Source organism: Narcine bancroftii, chromosome 1 (genome assembly GCF_036971445.1).
Source record: "Narcine bancroftii isolate sNarBan1 chromosome 1, sNarBan1.hap1, whole genome shotgun sequence".
NCBI lineage: Eukaryota > Metazoa > Chordata > Chondrichthyes > Torpediniformes > Narcinidae > Narcine > Narcine bancroftii.
The window spans coordinates 458,955,682-458,975,299 of NC_091469.1; the positions used below are offsets into that span (position 1 = coordinate 458,955,682).

Genomic DNA, 19,618 nt, shown 5'->3' on the forward strand with positions numbered 1-19,618 from the left:
CTTTTTATCAGGAAATCTTTTTTCTCGAAGGAGTGTGGCAACCCGCTCTCCCAGAGGTGCACTTGATGAATCTAACTTCTCATCCCAACTAATGGGTGGTCCCAACAAAGCCAGGGTATTGGCCAACATGCCAAACCCATCATCTTTGGAAGTCCATCCAGGAATCAAGAACTGCTCAGGGCTCACCTCCTTCTTTCGGCGAAACATCTTGAGACCAACCCTGCTCGCAGCGCCAATTGTCTTGGGTAAACTTATACCTCTCATTTTGTTCATTTTAGATTGGTCACAGTGTTTGAGCTACCGAAAGAAAATAGACACACACACCAAGAGCAGTTCAGTTTATACAAATATTTATTACTAATTCAAAAGCTGATTTTACACTACAATATGCAAGCCCTTCCCAACTATACTTATCAACGCTTGGACTGGTCCCAACTGCCGAAGCGAGGCAACGACTGCACACTTGTAGTAGGTTGTCAGGGCGCTGGTAGCAGCTTCTCCACCTCCCCCGACCGGGACGTTGCTTGGACTCTGGCTGTTCTTCCTTCTTGACAAGGGGTGTTCCCACCCCTCGGAGAGTCTAAACTTCAGCAGCAGGACCACAGGCTTATGTACCCCAAAAGCAATTAAGCATGCGCCTACTCCTTCTAATATTTGTCAGTCAAAATCAAAACTGAACATTATATTCTACAATTTAGAAGATTAATTATTATGGAACCAGGATGTTATGATTTCCTGGTTTATCTCGTAGATACAAAGACTTATTAAAACTTCTCGAGCAAGACAGGTTGTGACCAATTCGTCAATTTCAGAGTGTTGCATTTGACAACTGCTTTCCCTGGGCCTCACAGTGGAATTCCATTTCAAAGTGTATCTTCAGATAAGTCCCCATGGCTGAGTTTAATTACATCTGCTAGTTCTGAAAGTAAGGTGACCTGCGTGTGGACCCAGTGTCGTCAGTTCCACATAAGCAAAAAGCATCTGGGTACATGGTTTTAATCCTCCATTACACGTCGGTAATATATCTTTACCTTCTATGGATGCTGTGAGACCAGCTGAGTTCCTCTGGCATTTCTGTTTCACTACAATCACAGTGTCTGCGGACTTTGGTGTTTCAGTCCTGGGTTCCCATGAGGCAGTCTCCAGCAACCTACAGCCTGTGTAGGTCCTTCGACGTCAAGTTGACCACAGTCATGGTGGATCCCTCAGCCGCTGAGCCCCTTGCCAATCCGTTGCCATCCTGAAAGGTCATCTCCTATGCTTCTCCTTCTCAACAGGAGGTGTTCTCCTCATTTCTGGTGCCCTGCAGCGGTCCACTGCTCCCCGGAGATTGCAAACTCTCGTGGCCACTGGCAAGCACAGGCGCTGCCATCTTGGTCACAAACCCTTGTTTGCAGGACTTCAGTTTAAAAATATCAATGGAGTGTTTTGACTAGAATTGCGCACAGTATTCCAAAGTTTTATGTTGCAGATTACAGAAATAATCATAAAAAATGTGGAAACACTCAACACTGACATTATAGATGCTGGAATTTAAAAAAAACAAAATTGGTCAAACACCCTCAACTCAGAGATTTTCCAAAATGATCTTTTGAAAATTGACTGAGATTCCTTGGTTAATCCAAAAAAAAAATGACTTCATTTACTTTTATGACAAAATCTGACTTTTCTCAATGCAGGAGTATTAATATTCCAGTGTTGCTCATTTATCATGGGTACCTGCATGTAAGATGTTAAATACTTAACTAAAAAAAGGCTTCATTGGATTTTAATAAACGTTCCCATTTTACAGCATGCTATGGACATTACAGCAACTCCTCAGGCATGAGATACCTTAAAGGTAAAGGTTCCATGATTGTCACTAACTAGTACATTTGGAATGTAACAAATATGAAATTCTTTGACTTTGTCTACCGTAGGGAAGACAGAGAGTTGCCACTTTGTCAAGCGCCCCTCACTGATATAAAATGGCAAAAATAGTGCCAAGCATATTTCATCGAAGGCTGCTTTGAATTTTACTCTGTCATTTGACAAAGACAATTTGCTGTGAAAATTAGGTTTCAATATGTCATGAAAAATAATTGCTTTATCACTGCATTTCTCATCAGGGGAGATCAGCTCTGGTCAGGCAAAGTTATTTTCACTCCTACTCTGTTAATTAGATAAACTCAGAGTCATAAAGTTTTGCAGCATTGAAATAGGCCTTTCTGCCCAAGATGTTCATACTGATTAAGATGTCTACCCAACTTTCTCCCCATATCCCTCTAAACCTTCCCCATTTAGGTATATATCTGAATGTCTTTTAAATATCACTATTGTTTCCACTTCCTCCGTCAGGTTGTTGCATGTATCCACCACTCACTGTGTGAAAAAAAGCGCCCATCAGTCCCCTTTTAAATCTCTCCCTTCTCGCCTGTGTCCATTGGTTTTAGATTCCTTTAAAATCTAAAACTAGCCCAGTAAAACCCCTGGTATCCAGCACCTATGGGGATTGGTAGATGCCGAATAATTGAATTTGCTGGTGGCTTGTGACTGTGTGTTGCATGATTCGCGAACTATCCGCTAGGGGCGTCAATTTTATACTTTCTTATTTTTCACTTATGTTTTTTTTGCAAGGTTTGAAGCTGCTAGTTGCTTGAATTCTGGATAACAGGGACTTTGTGTTAGATTCCATAGAAAAAAAAACTGTGACTATTTACCTTATCTATGCCCCTCATATTGTTATAGATCTCTCCTCTGACCCTGATGTTCCAGGAAGAAAAGTCCCAGCCTATCCAACCTGCCAGTTGCAGTAACATTGTGAATCTCTTTTGCACCCTATTCAGCTAATAACCATATAACAATTTACAGTATGGAAACAGGCCATATTGGTATGCTACAATGTCCTAGGATACACTTGGTCAGGCTTGGGTGTTTATGTGTTTTAATCTACCTTGAAGCATTTTACGGTTTTAATTATATACATGTTGAGGAAAACAAAGAGTTTTCAAATACACCATGTACAGAACCAAAATTTGAGATCTTTCATGGGATATATGCTGAATAAGCTTGAGACTTTAAATGCATTGATACATCTTGTTAATATTGTCTGCAAATATCTTGTTAATTACCCATCACCCATATTCTTGCTGAACCCTTGTTCTCTTTCCTGTCATACATCAAAAGAATACTATCCACAAATACCTCAACCGCCTTGTCCACCTGAGATCATAAGGATTAGGCAGAATTAGACCATTTGAATAATTGCTGAGTATTTTTCCTTTCAACCTCGTTTTCCTGCCTTCTCCCCATAAACTTAGACAGCCAAGCTGATCTGGAAACAGTTAATTTCCACTTTAAATGGACTGAATGACTTACCTTCCACAGATTCTCCACCCTCTGCCTGAAGAAATTTTTCTTCAGCTCTATTCTAAAAGAATGTCCTTTTATTCTGATGCTGTGGCCTCTGATCTTAAACTCTCCCACTACTGGAAACTTCTCCCTGTTCACTCTATCTCGCCCTTTCTAGCAATAAGTTTGTTCTTTACCAACTCTTCTCCAGTCCCTGAAGCCTGACCCAAAAGTGCCTCTCCCATGGCATCAGCTGTCTGTGTGCACCATTGCCTCATGAACCTTACCATTTGCAGCCACCCCATGGTCCAACCAGATGTTTCACTTTTCATCTGATTCGCTTTTCATCTATAATGATGTCCACAAAGTTCATTCTTTGTTTTGATCTCATTTTCAATAACCCTATCTAGCATCTGATCTGGATACAAGACAACCTCCCAGTATATCAAAGGCATCAAATGTCCCAGGCATTTCTTTATTGTTTTAACTCATCTAATTTCAATATTTAAACATAATCTTGACACTTTTTTTCACATTTTGACTTGTGTGGTACAAACATTTGAAATGGTTCCTTTACCTCAGCATCAAACTTGATCGAAATGTTGTGAAATCATTCTACCTTACTTGAAATATTTCATTTTTCCACTTCAATGTTATTTTCCATCAACAATCATCAAATTTATTATTTATGGTAGTTATTTTTATTCTTTTTGATGCTACTGTAGCATGTGGCTGCAGTTATAGGTTTAGGTTCGAGCTCTAGAGGAGAACGCACACTCAAGAGCGCAGACACTGGTGATTTACTGCTCTGCCTTTTATAGGCCGAAGGAGCCTTGATGCTACATCATCAGTGGCCATGGCCTATGCTCCACCAATCACAGATTGGTGGCTTTACCATCTGCCGATTGCTGATTGGTCTGTTGCCATTGTGGCCTATGGAAGAAGGCTGTCTAGGCTCGTGCTGCCTGCTCAATCAGTGTGTTCAGGTGTCACTACTTGTTTCAGGTCGCGGAGAAGGCCGCGGGTTGTTACACTACCTACATTATGGACATTTGCACATTTTTAAAATTGAAGAAACCTAGTGTGGCTTATTATCATATGATCAAATGGGGAGTTCTCAGATTGTTAAGTTTTATACATATGTTTGGACCACCTGTGAAGCAAAAATTAACACTTATTTATGCACAGAACAGGACACTAAATCAGAATAAGGATTTATTGTCATGAACAAGTCATGAAGTTTGGTGATTTGTGGCAGCATCAGAGTGAAAACATACATATAAACCACTTTTACAACAATTTTTTAAAAATAGTGCTCGAAAAGTAAAGCAGTGTCTGTTTCATTGATTATTCATGAAGTTAATGGCAGCAGGGAAGAAGCCGTTCTTGTGCCGCTGAGTGCTCATCTTTAGGCTCCTGCACCTTTTTCCGGAGGGCCTGGTTGGTGGGTACTTTGAGGATAGAGGCGGCTTTTTTAACACACTGCCGCTTATCGTTGTCCTCGACGGAGTGAATTCCGGTGTCTGTGAAGTCGCAGGCCGAGTCAACAATCCTCTGGAGTTTATTCTTAGTGCCTCCGTACCAGACAGTGATGCAACCAGCCAGAATGCTCTGCCCCCATATCTGTGCCAGTGTTCATGCATCTAGTTCCAGCTGTCTGCACGTAATCTGTATCCATCATGTGCCCATCCAAATGCTGTTTAAATATCACTATCGTATTTGCTTCCACCAGCATCCCTGGCTCCACGTTAAAATTTGCCTTGTGAATCTTTTTTAAACTTCTCCCGTTCTCATCTTAAACTGTTGTTTAAGGACGTCAACATCTCTAAAGATCCATTTTGGTGCCTTCGTGTTGATGCAATCATGAAGAAAGCTCACCAGCAGCTATACTTCATTAGGAGTTTGAGGAGATTTGGCATGACACCAAAGACACTTGCAAATTTCTCCAGGTGTACTGTGGAGACAATTCTGACTGGTTTCATCGCTGTCTGGAGGTGCCAATGGACAGGACAGAAAATGGCTAGAGAGAGTTGTGAAGTCAGCCAATGCTATCATGTGTATCAGTCTTCACTCCATTAATGACAGCGAAAAGGAGGGTGTCCTCAAGGACCCCCACCACCCAGGCCATGCCCTTTTCACACTGCTACCACATGGAAGGAAGTGGAAGAACATGAAGACACACACTCAACGGTACAAACCCAGCTTATTCCATCAGATTTCTGAAAAGAAAATGAACCACAGGCTCTACATCACTTTTATTTTCTTTTGTGTTAATTCTTAAAAAAAATTAGTGTATTTACAGAAATGTAACAGTAAGTTTGAAACTGTAAGGCACAATAACGATGCCACAGAAGAGTGAATTGGGTAACACTCGTCCTTGACAATAAATACTGATTCTGATTCTATATCCTCTATTATTTGACATTTCCATACTGGAGGGAAAATTTCTGATTATCCTTCCCAAACTGTATTTCTCATCATTTTATATACCTCTTAGCAGGTCACTCCACCTGTCTGCACTATTGCAGAGTCACTATTTTTGTACTAATTAAATGTAAATATTTAGTATCTACCTTTTGTATTTATTGTCTCATTTAAATTCACTTTCTTTCTGAAGCACATGTTCAATGGCAGCAAGTAAGAATTTCAGTGGATGTGTACATTGTTCAATGTACATGACAACAATCTTGTTATTGTCACTGTTAGACACTCCAAAGAAATCAATCTAAGTTTGACTAACCTCTCCTTATAGTGAGTACTCGCCAATCAGGCAACATCCTGGTGAATCACTTCTGCAGTCTCTCCAAAGCCTCCACACCTTTCTTGCAGTGTAGCAACCAAAATGGCATATAGTAGTCCAAATCTGGCCTTAATAAAGTTTTATACAGCTGCAATGTGACCTTTTTACTTTTAAACGATAACCTAACCAATGAAGGTATGCCACATCTTACTTATCCGTTTGGTTGCCGCTTTCAGGAAGCTATGTACTTGCGCCCTAAGATCTCACTGCACCTCAATGTACCAAAGGATGCTGACATTCACTCTATATCTTCCGCTTGCATTTGACTCCCAAAATGAGTCATCTCACATTTGTCTGGGTTAAACTCCATCTTCCATTTCTTTTTCTAAATATCCAACTGATCAATATCCTGCTATATCCTTTAACAGCCTTCCTCGCTGTTACAAACTCAACCAATTTTCATTTCACCTGTACACATACAAATCAAACAAAAGTACCTGTATTCACATCCAGATTATTTACAGAGCCCCGAAGCCATACAGCATAGAAATTGCTCTGGCTCAGAGAATCCATGCCAACCAAGTTGTTGACCTGTTTGACTTGCAACATCCTTATAAATTTTTTCTGCACCCTATCTAGCTTAATGGTAACCTTCCTGTAGGCAAGCATAATGGCACAAAATACTTCAAGAGTAGTCTTATCAATGACTTGTACAGTTATATTTATCCCTATAGATCTCACAAATAACAGAGGTCCCAACACTGGACTTTGCAGAACACCACTCTTCATAGACGTCCATTCAAAGAAGTATTTCCCTCTGCCAGTCTTAAATTAAATTTTAAATTTAGACATACAGCATGGTAACAGGTCATTTTGGCCCACAGGTCTGTGCCACCCAATTTACACCCAATCAACCTACACTCCTGGTATGTTTTGAATAGTGAGAGGAAACTGGAATACTTGGGGAAATCCCACACAGACACAAGGAGAACCTACCAACTAAAAAGTCAATCACGAAAATCTGTAGACACCATGGTTGAAGTAAAAACATAAAATGCTGGAGAAATTCAGCAGGTCAAATAGTGCCCTTTATGTAGCAAAGGTAAAAATACAGAACCAATGTTTTGGGCTTGAGCCCCTCATCAAGGTAGGGAAGAATGTTGCCAAGCATCCAAACAAAAAGATGGTGGTAGAAAGAGGGAGGGGGGTGCAAGGGCAGGAGGTGATAGGTGGAGAAGTGAAGGAGGGGATAGCAGCAATCAGGAGGAGGGATGGCAGTGTGGGTGGAGGGGGAAGGGAGGGGGGAAAACTGGAAGAGCTAGAAAGGGGGAGGGGGAAAAGGGAGAGCAGGTAAACAGAAAATGGTGAAATAAATGTTAATGCCATCTGGCTGGAGAGTACCCAGATGAAAAATAAGGTGCTGTTCCTCTAATCGGTGGGTGGTCAGGGTGACATAGAACATAAGGCCATGGACAGACAGGTGAGTATGGGAGTGTGACTCAGAATTGAAATGCTTGGCTACTGGGAGGTTGCTGTTGTAGGGGGAGTGGTGTGATGTGCTATCAATAACTTGAAGGACTGGAGTTACATAACAATAGGATTTTATTTACAATAAACTTAAAGGTCATCCTGTTCTGTTACCCAGGCTTTCTGGAGAGGGGTTATGGTGTTGGAGCCTTTATACAGGGTCAGGAGGGAGGAGCCATGGGTACTGGCATAGAGCGGGGCCAAGGCAGATGAATGAGTGTACAGCAGTTCACCAGAGAGAAGTGGACAGCGAAGAGAACTCCCAATTTGCGACTGGGCTATCTGATGTAGAGAAGGCCACAAAGTGAGCACCGGATGCAGGAAATCAGTCTCTTGGATATAAATGTGAAGTGATGTTTCACTTGAAAGGTCTGTTTGGGCCCCAGGACTATGGTAAGGGAGGAGGTGCAGGCACAAGTGTTATATCTCCTGCGGCCACAGGAGAAGGTGCCGGGTTGGGGGGGGGAGGGGGCGGGGAGAGAGGTGGGGAGGGATGTATGCATGAGGGAATTATGGAGAGAGCAGTCCCTACTGAAGGCAGAGAGGGGAGGAGAAGGGGAAAATGTGTCTGGTTGTGGGATCCTGTAATAAATACCAGAAATTCTGGCAGATAATGTGTTGAGCATACAAACTCCTTACTGACAGCACAGGATTCAAAACCCAGTCCTGATCACTGGCACTGTAGAGCCCCACTACCTTATCAACACACCATGTGACTTCATCTTCTGAACTAGCCTTCTGTGAAGGACCTTGTCAAATACTTTACTAAGCTCCATGTAGGCAACATCAAATGTCTTAATCTCGTCGACTGGCTTCATCATTTCTTCAAAAAGCAAAATTAACTTTGAGTCAGGAGCTGTCATACTGACTTTCCATAAAGTCCATACTTATTCAAATGCGAGTAAATGCTGTTTCATAGAATCTTCTCCAATATTTTCCTTACCTATGGTATGAGACTCACCTTCCAGACTGATTGTCAACTGATGTTTTATTTAACTTTTAGTTCCACGGAACACCCCAATGTATTTGTAAACTACTGTTAGTGAAAATGACTTGTTCTGAATGAAAAGCACAGATTCATTTTCATATTCATGTTTCTTAAATAAAATACACAAATTATTCAGTCTCCAGTGAGTGGTTTGTAAATGAGGTAATTAATGCAGAAATCTAGCGCATTGTCATCTCTGATCTTAAACTTTGACTTCATCTTTAATGGAAACTTCTTTGTTCAAATGCATTTCTGAAGTTTAACAAATACATTGAAATAAGTGCGTAACAGCATCAAAATTTGAGAAAATAATTGCTTTGCCAAAAAGAATAAATTTCCATTTTTTGATTCCGGCAGTGTTTATAAACGCCAATCATTGTGTTTCTCCCAACTTCAAATTGCATTGCTAAATGTCATTTAGACTTTGCAGTGTGATGACTGGAAAGATAATAAACCTCCCAATTTAATTAAATAATAATCCCTTTGAATTTGCAATAAGTTTATGTGTCAAACTAATATCTATGAGAAACTTTCATGAGTTCTAATCAAAATTCTCCATTTTGGGTTCCTTTGATTTACAGAGTGGAAACTTTTATTTTGGATCTTGTCCTCTTCTTCTTAAATATATTAATTATATTAACAACGGAAGAAGTTGTCATTCACCCATCTCAAATGTAAGGTAGAAAAATTGTGGAAGAAATCTTAAATGGTTTTATTAATTTTGCAAACATTGCATGATTTTCTTAATGTCCAAAAATCTACCGGTCTCAATTTGGAATCAACTTAATAAATGAGCCTCCACAGCTCTCTGGGGTAAAAATTCAAAAGCTTCATTACCTGATCTATGATGAAACCTTTCATCACCAGAATCCTAAATGGCCAAAGCCCATATTTTGAGTCAATGTAAAACCATAAAATTACACTTTTGACTATTAGTTTAGGTTGCTAATAAGTTCAAAAGCAAAATACCTAATAATCATCTGAAATGCCATCCTTCCTTACTTCAGCAAAAAATTTAACCCAATAAAATAAAAGAATAAATGTATCTCAAAGGAAAAGATCAAGGAATGTCATATATTAGGCCCTTTTATAGAGAAAAAAAATGCCACTGTAAAGGCAGATATTCTCTGCCGTCAAGTGGCTGGACCTACCTCCATAAGCCTTCCGTGTGCGACTCCAAGATGCCGAATCTGATCCTTCCTCAGGCTGGCTATACAGGTGGAGCTCCACCTCACTCCATAAATGTGCTGCCGCTACAAACGGCTGGATAAGGACGGGCTGATGACATCGTGATGATGTCGTCAGCCTGAGACACAGGAGAGCGAATTTTGAAACCCTGACCCAGAGGAGAGAGAGAGAGAGAGAGAGAGGAGAGGAGAAGGAGAGCAGCCTGATGTCTTGGTACATGTGGGTACAAACGACATTGACAAGAAAAGGGAGGAGGTAACGAAAAGGGATTACAGTGAGCTGGGACGAAAGCTGAAAGACAGGAACGCGAGGGTGGTGATCTCGGGATTACTACCTGTTCCAAATGCAAGTGATGAAAAGAATGTAAGGATAAGGAAAATGAACGTGTGGCTGAGGTGCTGGTGTACAAGGCAAGGATTTGGCTTCTTGGATCATTGGGATCTCTTTTGGGGAAGGCATGATCTTTACAAGAGGGACGGGTTGCACCTAAATCCAAAAGGTGTCAACATTTTGGCAAGTATGTTTGGTACAGCAGTGGGGCAAGGTTTAAACTAATTTTGCAGGGGTATGGGAACCAGAGTGATAGGGAAAAGGGTAGGGAAAATAAAGTAATGACCAGGAAAAGTAAAATAGGAAAAGTAATGTTGGGAGGAGAAAGTAAAAAATCAGATGGTGCAGTGAGTTTTTGGGTCAATGATAGTGTTAAGAAAATTACAAAGAAAAATAGTGGGCAGAAAAATCAAAAGAAAAGGTTACAGAAGTCACTAGATATTAAAAGGATAGAGAGCATAAGGGCACTTTATCTGAATGCCCACAGTATTAGAAATAAGGTTAGTGAACTTGAGGCGCAAATCGGTACCCATGCCTATGATTTGGTAGCCATCACGGAAACATGGCTACAAGGTGACCCTAAATGGGAATTAAACTTTCAAGGGTATCAGGTGGTGCAAAGAGATAGACAAGATGGTAAGGGAGGTGGAGTTGCACTCTTAATCAAATATGAGCTCCAGGCAGTAGTGAGGGATGATATAAAATCTAAAGAGTATAATGTTGAGTCCATTTGGGTAGAGATAAAGAATAACAAAGGGAAAAAATTATTGGTGGGTGTTATCTATCGCCCACCAAACAACAATAGTTTAGTGGCACAGGAAATAAATAGAGAGATAAGTGAGGCATGTAATAATGATACAGCAGTTGTCATGCCCCCATGATGACTGCCGTATCATTATTACATGCCTCACTTTAACTTCCACATAGATTGGGAAAATAAAGTTGGTATTGGGAGTCTGGAAGAGGATTTCATAGAATGCATCCACGATAGCTTTCTTGAGCAGCATGTTAAGGAACCCACAAGAGAAAATGCTCTCCTGGATCTAGTGTTGTGCAATGAGATAGGTAGAGTAAATGATGTAATAGTCAGAGACCATCTGGGAAATAGCGATCATAGTATGATTGAATTTCTCATTCAGATGGAAGGGGAAATAGTTAGATCTAAAACTAATATATTATGCTTAAACAGGGGTGACTACCATAGGATGAGGGAGGAATTGGGCAGAGTGGACTGGGAGCACAGGCTAATTGATGAAACAGTTGAGGAACAATGGAAGATTTTCAAAGAAATATTTTGTAATGCTCAACAAAAATATATTTCGGTCAGGAAAAAGGGCAGCAAGGGAGGAAAAAATCAACCGTGGTTAACAAAGGAAATAAAGGAGAGTATAAAATTGAAGGCGCAGGTGTACAAAGCTGCAAAGAGCAGTGGGAAACTGGAAAATTGGGAAAACTTTAAGGGACAACAAGGGTTTACAAAGCGCGTAATACGAAATGGGAAAAAGTATTATGAAAGTAAATTGGCACAAAATATAAAAACAGAAAGCAAAAATTTTTATAAATGTATAAAACGGAAGAGGGTGGCCAGAGTTAACATAGGACCCTTGGAGGATGAGAAAGGAAAACTGGTAGCAAAAAATGAGGAAGTGGCCGAGGCATTGAACAAATATTTTGTGTCAGTCTTCACGGTGGAAGACACGTTCAGTATGCCCAAGTGCGGAGTTAAGGATGTGAATGTTGGGAGGGCCTTGATAAAATAGTTGTTAAAAAGGAAGTAGTGATGGAGAAACTAATGGGACTAAAGCCAGACAAATCACCTGGTCCTGATGATATGCATCCAAGGGTTCTGAAGGAAATGGCAGAAGGTATAGTTGATGCATTGGTGGTCATTTCCCAAAATTCCTTGGATTCTGGGCAGGTCCCCGCAGAATGGAAGACAGCAAATGTCACGCCACTTTGTAAGAAGTGATGTAGGCAGAAGACTGGAAATTATCGCCCAATTAGCTTGACGTCTGTAGTTGGAAAAATGCTTGAAGCCGTCATTAAAGATGAAATAGTGAAACTTTTGGAACGTAAGGGTTTAATCAGGCAGACGCAGCATGGTTTTAGAAAGGGAAGATCTTGTTTGACAAACTTGTTAGGATTCTTTGAGGATATAATGGGTGCAGTCGATAGAGGGGAACAGGTTGATGTTGTATATTTGGATTTCCAGAAAGTGTTTGATAAGGTACTGCACAAGAGACTTATCAGTAGGTTACAGGAAAGTAGAGTCCGGGGAAGTATATTGGCCTGGATTGAAAATTGGTTGTCTGACAGGAGGTAGAGAGTCGGGATAAATGGGAGTTTTTCAGGTTGGCATAGAGTGGTAAGTGGGGTGCCGCAGGGGTCAGTGTTAGGACCACAACTGTTCATCATTTACATTGATGACTTGGAGGAAGGGACAAAATGTGGTGTCGCCAAGTTTGCGGATGACACCAAATTGAGTGGAAGAGCAAATTTTAATGAGGATGTGGAGAGTCTGCAGATGGATATAGTTAAGCTGGATGAGTGGGCAAAGGTCTGGCAGATGGAGTACAATGTTAGTAAGTGTGAGGTTATCCACTTTGGCAAGAAAAATAAAAGAGCTGAATATTATTTAAAGGGTGAAAAAGTACAGCATGCTGTTGTGCAGAGGGACTTGGGAGTACTTGTGCATGAATCGCAAAAAGTTAGGTTGCAGGTGCAGCAGGTTATTAAGAAGGCAAATGGAATGTTGGCCTTCATCGCTAGAGGAATTGAATTCAGGAGTAGGGAGGTAATGTTGCAACTGTACAAGGTACTGGTGAGACCGCACCTGGAGTACTGTGTCCAGTTCTGGTCTCCATATTTGAGGAAGGATATACTGGCTTTGGAGACGGTCCAGAGGAGGTTTACTAGGATGAAGGGGTTGACTTATGATGAAAGATTAAATTGTCTAGGATTGTATTCGCTCGAGTTCAGAAGAATAAGAGAGAATCTTATAGAAACATATAGGATTATGAAGGGTATGGATAGGATAGATGTAGGAAGGTTTTTTGAGCTGGCCGGGGAAACTAAAATGAGAGGACACAGTCTCAAGATTTGGGGGAGTAGATTTAGGACAGAGATGAGGAAAAATTGTTTTTCCCAGAGAGTAGTGAATGTTTGGAATTCTCTAACCAGGGAAGTGGTTGAGGCTGCTTCATTAAACATATTTAAAATTTGGTTAGATAAATTTTTACATGATAGAGGAATTAGGGGATATGGGGAGAAAGCAGGTAGGTGGAGTTAGGTCATAAATTAGATCAGCCATGATTGTATTGAATGGCGGAGCAGGCTCTATGGGCCATTTTTGGCCTACTCCTGTTCCTCATTCCTATGTTCCTATGTTCCTATGCATGCATAGCAGGGAATGCATTGGAAGTACCTTCTTATCATCACTCCTAGAATTCACGTTACCTGCTCCACGGTCGCCATTTTCTGATATAGGGCTTTCCCACTCGGTGCATATGTATGATGTCATGTTGGCAGGTGGCATGATGGCACCAGATGCCCCTCCTCTATCGGCTCAGGAGGATGGCACATGGCAACGCTCTCCATGAAAGCGATGCTGGAGCAGGCTTTTAGGCCTTAACTATAAAAAGGTAAGTACGGATTTTTCTTCGCTCATGGAGCGGGGCTGAAGCAGTGCTCTGCCATAAAAATAAAACACCTATTACCTTTCGTGCAAACTCTCACTAGAATTGGTCAAATTTTGGATTTATAGAGAATATAAGAACTGCATATGCTGAACATCGACTTTTCACAGTACTTCTTGTACCAACTGAATTGGAAAGAATTTCACTCTCACGAATTTTTGAATCACATTGTTGGGCACATGCTGTTTGCATCAGTTACACCGAGCATTGAAATGTAACCAAACCAAAATAAAGATAATTGTTTTTAATGCCTTTTCTTTCTAAAATATCCTTATTGAGTTTAATAAACAAAATACACACATATAGATTTACTAGAGTATAAGAGAAAAACAAAGATTTTGAACATTTCAAATAAAATCTTGATTATACATAATATAAATTGTGGGCACTCATTCAGATCAAACCAACTCTTTCAAAAATATTAAAAAAAAATAAAACAGCAAAAGAAATAAGAAAAAGAGGAAAAAAACCCCATTACTCAAACCCCTCCCTCTGAACAAGGCCGATGTACATACTATACATACTGTACATTTCCTACTATACATAGGAAATGAAGGACAACATTCGGAAACCAGACTGTGCAGGTCAAGAGCATCCAGACACCCTAATTCTTTAAATTATGGCAATACTCCATGAACAGGCCCAACATTTTATAAAAGTTTACCTTCATCTTTAACATTATGCCTTTTTTTTTCTAAATTTATCAAGGCCATGACCTCCTGTACCCATTGAGTATGAGTAGGTGGAGCTTCTGAGATGAAGTCAATACTATTCCCTCTTCTTTAGAAAAAGCAAATAGAGCAATTGGCTTTAAATTATGATTGATAAAGTTTGAAAGTAATTTTTCTAAAAACTTACTAAAGTAGGGCAAGTCCAAGACATACGTTTCAATGAAGCCTCAAAAATTTTACATTTATTACATAATGGATCAATATCAGAATAGAAGTGGGACAACTTAACTTTGAAATATATGCTCTGTGTACAACCTTAAATTGCAACAAACAATGTTGTGCACAAAATGAGGATTCATTAATCAAATTTAGAACAATATCCCTGTCCTCATCTGGAAATGGCAAATCCCAATCACTCTTAATCTTAACTTGAGAGATTGTTCTCAAATCCATCAAATTGATAATGAGTGAAAATGTAAATCAAGAATATTTGTTTCAGAAATCCATGGAAAATCAGAAACCTTGGACTAAACAACATGTCTGACTTGTAGATGTCTGAAAAAAATGACGACTTGTTAATTTAAATGTTACCCTCAATTGTTCAAAATAAGCAAAATTATTTTGAATAGAAAAGATCTTTAAAATTATCAATCTCCAGTCTACACCACTCTCTGAAACCTGCAACTAACTGATAAAGAAAGTTAAAAAAAAAAGATAATTATATTAGGAAAAACTCAATTCCAAACAAATTCCCCCATATTTTCAGCCTATGTCTCATTATCAGATTACTTGTTAATTTAGAAAAAAAGATAAAGGTAAGAAAGACCAGTTACATTTCCACCCAAGGACAGTCAACTAATTTATCAAATTTTAATAAAAGAAGCGAATTGCTTATATTGGTTCCCCAATAGTAGAATCTGACATTTGGAAGTGACAGACCAGAATTTTTTTACTGTGCCCAAAGATCTCTTTGATTGACCCTATCCCACTTTACACGCATCTCAGGGAGTAACTCACAAGATCACTACAATTGTGGATTCACTTTTTACCTTTGATAGTGACGAAGGTGATATGCTTTGGATCTTGGCCAGTTGCTTTGTGCCTCCACATGTTTGCTCTTGCCATCACTCTTCTAGAGGTTAATCTTGGACTAATCTGTCCTCAAGAAAATTTTCCAGAATTTTTCAGATGCTTTTCAATACTTCTTGGCAAACTGTAATCTGGCCATCATTTCTGTGGCTCACTGGTGGTTTACATCTTTCAGTCTAGCCTCTGTATTTTTGTTCATGAAGTCTTCCACAGACAGTAGTCATTGATATATCTACATCTGCCTCTTGAAGAGTGTTTCTGATCTGTTGGACATTCGTTTCAGGATTTTTCTTCATTACAATGAGAATTCCTCTGTTATCACCTTCCAGTCCCTTTTCAATTATTGAGCTCACCAGGATGCTCTTTCTTCTTTATGATGTTCCACACAGTTTATTTTGGTACTCCTACGGTTGGGGCGATGTCTCTTACTGTTTTGTTCTTGTTTTTCAGCCTCATAATGGCTTCTTTGACTTTCATTGGACACCTCTGGTCCTCAAATTGAAAAATGGCCACCACAGACTCCAAAGGAGATCAAAAGCTTAGAAGCAAGCCAAGCTCTCTTAAACCTGCAGCAATGAAGCAATTAAACATACCTGAGTACTCACAAACATCTGTGAAGCTGAATGTCCCAAACATGAGGGGACTAGTGCCATTATTTCTACACAGTCAAACCAAAATGTATAAAAATAACCTTGAATAAAATCTGGAATGTGCACTTTAATTACATGTGAGTTGTTTTTTACAAATTTAAAATGTATCTTTGTCCCAAATATTATGGACACTCTCTAGTCAATTTCAATGAAAAAAGGAAGTAGAAGTACTAAGTTGCTTTGAGAAAATTCAGTCCTTCAACAATCTCATTTTGAAAGCAGCTTATTAACTAAGGGAAGAACTTCAGCATTTGTTTGAATGGAAGTAATCTTTTGTCCCAGATGATTAGTCAGAGGCAAAGAAATGTTACGACCCCAGAGGACCCCAAAACCCAGCAGCAATAGAAATTCACCAAGACAAGTGTTTACTTAAACAAGAGTTGCTTTTAATTATCTTTAAACATGAAAACAGGATCAAACTCTAACTTATCACTATTATCTTAACACCCTCGTAATTATAAGTGCACGTGTATGTAATGTTTGTAAGTTCAGAAAAGTTCTTTGATTCACTGTCCAATCTCACTTCTCATTCCTCCAAATTCACTGGTTGGAGGCAATTCTTATACTGTTCACAGAATTTAACATTTATGAAGTTCACCAGGCTTTGGTGCTTGAAAGGTAAATGGTGACCGCTCAGGAAGGTTCTTGTCGGTTTTCAGATAGAGATTTGTTGTTCATTGAACACCCACAACTGATTCCTTTTTAATCAGCCACTTCAGTGTCTTGCCAAAGAAACTTGTCCCCTCAGGGTTCTCCAAATGATAACCTCTTTCTTTTAGGTCACTGCAGAGTTCCTTTTTGTTTCTCTTATTTCAAGTCCTCTCTTCTTACATGAACCACAAGGGCTTTGACCAGGCTGAACTAAGCACTCACAACCCATCTTCCAAATGGGGTTTTCCACAAGCCTGCCAGCTTGTCCTGTTCCAGTTCCAGCTACTGCTGCTGACTGTAAAACTGTAGAATTGAATTCCCTCTCTCTCTCTCTCTCTCTCTCTCAGAGATAAAACTTGTTTTACTCTCTCTGCTTGTAAAACCACATGACCCTCTTAGAACAGTAAATTCCACTCCAGACAGTTTGTGGCTCCGACAAGTTCTTTCATCTATTGCCTTTTTGTAAACAACAATTCATTAGTGAAGTCTCTTGGGCACTCTACAAAACTTTGGCAAAGGCTCTTGGCCCCGACATGAGCAGAAATCCAGTATTTTAAATAAGATCTGTTTTAAAGTATTTGTATTTGACCTAGACTAAAACCTATCCCAATTTATCTCCCAAAACCACATCTATATACAATACAAACACATTATCTGCCATAGAAGCAACAAAGAAACGCACTCAGAGAGATTGAGCAAGCTCTAACATAGTGTCATTTACACATGTTTCATGCCACTATTTGAAGTATTTGAAGTGTCATCCCAATATTTTGTATTCTACAACTTAATATTTAAATAGTAACTTTAACACACAACAATATATCAAAACACTTTACTGCTTTGGATATAGAGTTTATGAGGAGTCTAGTTCAGGAGGGAGGTAGGCAAGTGACAAGGGAATAGAATTTGTTATGAAGAGCAGCAATCAGGGGTTGCAATGATCAATAGCAGCAAAGACAATGGCTTTGGTTTTCTCATGTAAAACCAAAAGGGATTTTAAATGCCAGCAAGTGCAATGGCATGTAGGTACCAATGACATAGGGAGAATTAGAGAAGAGGTCCTAAAAAGTGAGTACAGGCAGTTAGGTAGGGAGTTAAAAAGGACCGCAAAGGGGGTAATCTCTGGATTACTCCCTGTGCCACGTGACAGTGTGAATAGAATGGTGGAGGATTAACACGTGGCTGAAGGGGTGGAGTAAGGGGCAGGGTTTTAAGTTTCTGGATAACTGGGACCTTTTTTGGGGGAGATGTGACCTGTACAGTAAGGACGGGTTACACTTAAATCCCAGGGGGACCAGAATCCTGGCAGAGGTATTTGCTAGGGCTACTCAGGATCCTTTAAACTAGAATGGTTGGGGGGAGGGAACAAAATAGTACAGAGCAGTAAGGAGAAGGTTAGAATGAAAACAATGAAAGTTTGTAGTAAGTATTTGAATATGGATGGGCAGGTGATAGAGAAGGGAAATGCTCTGGAAGAAGATGAAGGGCAATTGTCAGGAAAAGGAAATAATGTTGTTCTTAAAGATGAGGGAAAACAGGGATTAAAAAATGGGAAATCCCTGAAATTCATATATTTTAATGCCAGGAGTATTGTAAAAAAGGTGGATGAGCTGAAGGTGTGGATTGATACTTGGAAGTATGATGTGGTAGCGATTAGTGAGACATGGTTGCAGGAGGGATGTGATTGGCAACTGAATATCCCTGGGTTTCGTTGTTTTAGGTGTGATAGAGTCGGAGGGGCAAGAGGAGGTGGGGTTGCATTGCTTGTCAGGGAAAATATTACAGCGGTGCCTAGGAAGGATAGATTAGAGGGCACATCCACGGAGGCTATTTGGGTGGAACTGAGGAGTAGGAAAGGAGAGGTTACACTTGTAGGGGTGTATTATAGACCACCCGGAGGGGACCGAGACCTAGAGGAGCAAATCTGTAGGGAGATAGTAGATATTTGTGATAAGCACAGGGTTGTAATTATGGGAGATTTTAATTTTCCACATATAGATTGGGAAACACATTCTGTGAAAGGACTGGATGGGTTAGAGTTTGTGAAATGTGTGCAAGATAGTTTTTTACAACAATATGTAGAGGTGCCGACCAGAGAAGGAGCAGTGTTAGATCTACTGTTGGCAAATGGGATGGGTCAAGTGACGGAGGTTAATGTTGGCGAGCACTTCGGGTCCAGTGATCATAATGCCATCAGCTTCAATGTCATTATGGAAAGAGAGAAATCAGGGCCAAGGATTGAGGTTTTTGATTGGGGAAAAGCTAGATTTGAGGAGATGCGAAAAGACTTGCAGGGTGTGCATTGGGACAATTTGTTTTATGGGCAGGATGTAGTAGAGAGATGGAAGTCTTTTAAAGATCAGATTTTGAGAGTGCAAAAGCTTTATGTTCCTGTTAGGTTAAAAGGAGGGGCAAAAGGTTTGAGAGAGCCGTGGTTTTCAAGGAATATTGGAAACTTGGTTCGAAGAAAAAGGGAGGCGTACATTAGATATAAGAAGCATGGAGTTAAGGAGATGTTTGAAAGATACATTGAATGTAAGAGGAATCTTAAGAGAGGAATTAGGAAAGCTAAAAGAAGGTACGAGAAAACTATGGCAAGCAGGGTGAAAACTAATCCAAAAGAGTTCTACAAATATGTTAATGGTAAGAGGAAAGCTAGAGACAAAATTGGTCCCTTAGAAAATCAGAGTGGAAAACTGTGTGTGGAACCTAGAGAAATGGGGGAGATATTGAACAGTTTATTTTCTTCGGTATTCACT

The 19,618-nt window shown here is 39.9% G+C and overlaps 1 protein-coding gene across 3 annotated transcripts in view; it reads left to right on the top strand.

Annotated features, from left to right (window-relative positions):
• LOC138751829 (plexin domain-containing protein 2-like) overlaps nucleotides 1-19,618 on the top strand; it is a 558,229-nt gene that overhangs the window by 487,579 nt on the left and 51,032 nt on the right. The window contains exon 13 of one of the 3 annotated variants that reach the window (XM_069914670.1): nucleotides 16,009-16,279. The exons of the other annotated variants lie outside the window; for them this stretch is intronic. Within the exon in view, the coding sequence (XP_069770771.1) occupies nucleotides 16,009-16,016 (8 nt within the window). The 3' untranslated portion in view covers nucleotides 16,017-16,279. Of the gene's footprint in view, nucleotides 1-16,008; nucleotides 16,280-19,618 lie in introns of those variants that run through there. 3 annotated transcript variants of the gene reach the window in all.